Raw genomic sequence first — 4,414 nt, forward strand, 5'->3', positions numbered from 1 at the left:
AGCCACTGCGCCCAGCCGACAGATGTTTTTAAGAGATCACTTTGTCTGCTGGGTGGAGAATCTTTCTAGTGGGTCAAAAGGTGAAGGCAGGAGACAGAAGTGTGGGCACAGGTAAAATACAGAGGCCTGGGAGGGTGGAGGGGCCCCAGGAGGGCTGTCTCAGGGGCTGCTGCTGTGCCTTCCTAGGAGCCTGCAGGGGCTCCAGGCCCCTTATCCCCACCTGGAATGTGCAACTCATCACTTGGCTTCAGACAGGTTTCTGATAAGAACCAAGGAGGTCCAGTGCCTGTGCCTCTAAGAATGCTTCTTCTTGGGGAAAATCCTGTCTCTCAGGCACTTTGCATCTTCTGAGTCTTCTGGCCACTGAGCCCTCACACCCTCCCGCCCCGTTCCTGGCACTTAAAGGCACGTGGCGCTGCTCCTGTGAACGGATGTGCCCACGTCCTCACGGCTGATGTGTGCCTGCGTACACTGACCCATGCAGATCACCAAGGTGCCAGGGCAGCTTCCAGAGCCAGGACACCAGGATTCAAATCCCAGCCCAACCTCTTTCTGGCTGGGTGGTCTTGGACAAGTCCTGAATCTCTCTGCACCTCAGTTTCCTCATTTGTATCACAGGGGACCGGCACTGGCACACAGCATTACCACAGGATTGGACGAACCGTCACACCTGCAAGTCTCAACTGGTGTTATTACGTTATCAGGTACAAACTCCCTCCAGACACCTGTGCCTCCCCCACAGGCTCACAGTGATGAGCCCTCACATGCCCAGGCAGGCCGAGGGGCCCTCAGGCATGGGGATCTGGGCAATGGCAGCAGGCTGGGTGCGGGGTACAGCCAGGACGGCAGCAGATCTGCAGGGCGGGGTCCTTGCCCTGGGCCATCTGGCTGGGGCCGAAGGTCACAGCCGCATCTAACTGGGCCTTGAGCAGCTGAAGCTGTTTCAGGGCTTGTAGCACCTCTGGGGTGGCCCCGGCCACACCCCCCAGCAGGTTGTAGTTCTCACCAGGGTCCTCGGAAAGGTCGTAGAGCAGCGGGGGCTCATGAGCAGTCAGAGAGCTGGAGGCGTGGCAGGCAGGGTCTGCAGTGGTGTCGCTGTGGGCAGAGCCTGGGGAGGGGGCCAATTCTGTGCATGGGGCAAGAGCGAAAGGAGGGGCCAGGGATCTGGGGCTCCGGGGAGGGGTCAGCAGGTCAGGTGGAGGGATTCACGGGGAGGGTTTACCCTGGGTGAAGAAGTGAGCCTTGTACTTTCCACTCCGTACAGCAAAAACCCCACGGACCTCGTCTGGGTAGGACGGGTAGAAGAAGAGAGACTGCCGAGGGCTCTGGGGGCAGAGTCAGGGGTCACGGGGCGGGACAGGCCCTGAGCACTGCACATACCCGGGGCTGCCAGCCCTGGTGTGAGGCCCTGGACGTGCACTGCTTCTAGCCCACCCCAGGAACCTGAGAGGTGGCGCCACTTGGATGCCGCTAAATGCAGGAGGCCCTGAGGCACAGACTTTCAGGCACTGCCCACACTCACCCCAGGGGAGGGGCCAGGACAGGGGCCAAGGAGCTGGGATCAGGGGTCACCAGCCCTACCTTGCCTGTGCCCAGCAGCAGGGGGCTGAGGTCAAAGCCATCCAAGGTGACATTGGGCAGTGGGGCCCCAGCCAGGGCTGCCAGGGTGGGCAGCAGGTCCAGGGAGCTGGCCAGCTCATGGGTCACTCCTGGGGGCAAGAGGCTGTGCAGTCACTCAGTTCGCCACCAGGGTTGGGGTGGTGGGGCCAGAGTTCCCAAGGAGAGGGCCTGCGGACTGACCAGGAGCGATGTGACCTGGCCAGAAGGCCAAGGCAGGCTCTCGGACACCGCCCTCGTAGGTGGTTCCCTTTCCACACCGCAGGAGGCCAGAGCAGCCGCCTCGGGACATACGCATGGTCTCAGGTCTGGGACACAGGAGGAACTCATAAGCCATGAAGCCACGGCCTCTGAGCCACCGAGGGTGACCAGTGGCCCCACACCTCTAAGTCACAAAGCTTGCCTGGAGGTGCCCAGCATGAGCCTGGCATCTTCCAGGCCTACCATGACCAGTTCTCTGTGCACCTGTGTCTCCTAATTACACCTTGGGTCCCTGCAACGTGGCCAGCATCTCCTGACACCCCCTCACCCACTATGTTCTTGGCCAGCAGCTGAACTGCAAGGCCCCCAGGGCCCTGGTCTGTGACAGGGCGGGAGCACCCTGCTGCCCTGCTAGCATACCCATTGTCTGCAGTGAAGATGACCAGCGTCTCTTCAAGCAGCCCCAGGTCCCTTATGGCTGTCATCAGGGTCCCCACAGCTGCATCCAGCTCCATCAGGGAGTCCCCAAATGGCCCGCGGCCTGAACGCTCTGCAAAGTTCTGCCCACTGAACTGAGGGTAGTGGGTGTGCTGGGGGCAAAGACTGGAGTTAGCACTGGGTAGGGGTCACGGGTAGCCAGGGGCGGGGCCAAGATCACTTACGTGAGAGGCGTAGTAGAGGAAGAAGGGGCGATCCTGGCGCTGGGCGTCGGCCATGAGGTCACGGGCGAAAGCCACATAGCGGGCCTCTAATCTGGGCAGCCAGGGGGGCTGCGCCTCCACGGACAGGTTGGCCAACAGTGGGATGGGGACCAGGCCCTGGTCACAGCCACCGTCGCAGGGTGTGGCCGGTGGGAAGCAGGTCAGGTTCCAGCAGGGGCCCTGAGGCGGGCAGCTCCAGTGAGGGCTGGGGTGGCAGACAGGGCTGCAGGAACATCAAGGGCTGGGGCACTTTGGGAGGTGGGAGGGTGGCTGAGGGCCCCGGTGGCTCCTACCTGGTCATGGGAGTATGGGATGCCTAGAAATCGATGGAAGCCCTGATGGGGGGGCAGGAAGGCCCCCTCAGCGCCCACCCCAAGGTGCCACTTGCCGGCCATTCCTGTGAGGTAGCCTCGGGCAGCCAGGACCTCGGCCAGGGTCACCTCCTCCAGGGGCAGGCCCCCCCGGGAGCTGGGCTCCAGGACGCCAGGGTACATGCCCATCCGAACTGGGAGCCGGCCGGTCAGGAGGGCGGCCCTGCAGGACAAGTCACAGAGTCCGTGAGGCAGGCAGAAATGTGGCCTTCCCTGGAGAAAGAGACACGTTTTTCCCGCCCTCCTGCAATCCATTGGGAGGAAAGCAATGGAGGGGAAGAGGCGCTTCCGCCTCCTTACCGAGAGGGTGTGCACAGAGACACAGGCACGTAGAAGTCTGTGAGCCGCAGCCCCCCTGCTGCCAGCTGGTCCAGGTTGGGGGTGGTAGAGCTGGGGTGCCCATAGCAGCCCAGGTCCCCATAGCCGAGGTCGTCAGCAAAGATCAGCACGATATTGGGCGGGCGGGCAACGGCCAGGCCAGCAGCCAGGGCCAGGAGGAGGGACCGCGGTGCCCCCATGAACACGGGATCGAGGGGTCTGTCCCAAGAGAGGGAGGGACACTTGGCTCCAGCAGGCTCTTTCCGAGACCACAGCCCCAGGCGCCGCCCTCCCCTGAGACCCCAGACCCAAATGTTCCCCGACCCTGACGGCCGCCTCCTGAAGCTCCAGAGGACCGGGGCCCGACAGTGCCGGGAGACCGTGGGCTGGGACGGAACTCCTCCAGGACGAGGGCGCCTTCAGATTCTCGAGCGGAGATCTGACCCTCTTCGCCTCGCGGTCCGGGCTCAGGGTCGGGGGCATAAGTCACTTGACGCTGACCGGCGGAGTCGGGGCCGGGGGAAGGCGCTGGGCGGAGCCCAGGAGGATTCGATGCGGGGCTGCGGGCTCTTCCGCCTCGGCACCGCGCGTGACCTGTGACCCTCGCGAGGCGGGGCCAGGGGCGGGATAGGGGCGGGGCCAGGGGCGGGCCAGGGGCGGGGCCAGGGGCCCGGGCAGGGGCGGGGCCAGGGCGGGGCGGGGGAAGGGGCGGGGCTGCGCGTGCTCGCTCCGAGACCGCAGTTTGCACCCTGAGGCTGTTGACTGCGGTGGTGAACCGGGCTCTGGGAGCTTCTTCTGCACGGTCGGATCCGGTTGAGGCGTCCCGGGCTGCGCGCGGGGCTCGGCGCTGCTTAGTGTCCGGGGCCCTTTCAGTCTGGAGCTTCTGCAGAGGAGGAGCGGCTCGTGCGCCCCCAGACCTCCGGGTACTGGGAGACTCGGGCCCTCCTTTAAGAGACCTGAGCACGGAGCGTTATGGGCGCCTGGTGAATGAGCAAATCGCAGGGGAAACCGTGCAGCCCCATGGACTGCGGGCTTTTTCTTCACGACTAGCAAAAGCTTTGACACCCTTTCTCCTGCGTACGTGTGTCTGTGTGCGTGTGAGCTGTGGTGTGGGTGCGGGGGACTGTATGTGTGGGGTGTGTGTGTAGTGTTTGAGGTGGTTTGAGGGGTGTGTGTTTGAGCTGTGTGTGGTATTTGAGGTCTGTG

At 63.8% G+C, this 4,414-nt stretch overlaps 1 protein-coding gene across 2 annotated transcripts; it reads right to left on the bottom strand.

Annotated features, from left to right (window-relative positions):
- Positions 1–664: 664 nt before the first annotated feature.
- On the bottom strand, positions 665–3,808 carry LOC112617757 (arylsulfatase A). 2 transcript variants are annotated; one of them, XM_025374449.1, is made up of 9 exons: positions 3,517–3,808; positions 3,191–3,427; positions 2,813–3,053; positions 2,481–2,699; positions 2,239–2,408; positions 1,801–1,925; positions 1,582–1,709; positions 1,223–1,325; positions 665–1,108 (listed from the first exon to the last, which is right to left on the bottom strand). In XM_025374449.1, the coding sequence occupies exons 2-9, from the start codon at positions 3,406–3,408 to the stop codon at positions 789–791; spliced, it is 1,524 nt and encodes a 507-aa protein (XP_025230234.1). In that variant the 5' UTR covers positions 3,409–3,427; positions 3,517–3,808; the 3' UTR covers positions 665–788. The 2 variants fall into 2 exon arrangements, with proteins under 2 accessions (XP_025230234.1, XP_025230233.1); XM_025374448.1 differs by having other exon boundaries at positions 3,533–3,806.
- Positions 3,809–4,414: the final 606 nt, after the last annotated feature.

The sequence above is a fragment of the Theropithecus gelada genome, unplaced genomic scaffold, assembly GCF_003255815.1.
Source record: "Theropithecus gelada isolate Dixy unplaced genomic scaffold, Tgel_1.0 HiC_scaffold_397, whole genome shotgun sequence".
Lineage (NCBI taxonomy): Eukaryota > Metazoa > Chordata > Mammalia > Primates > Cercopithecidae > Theropithecus > Theropithecus gelada.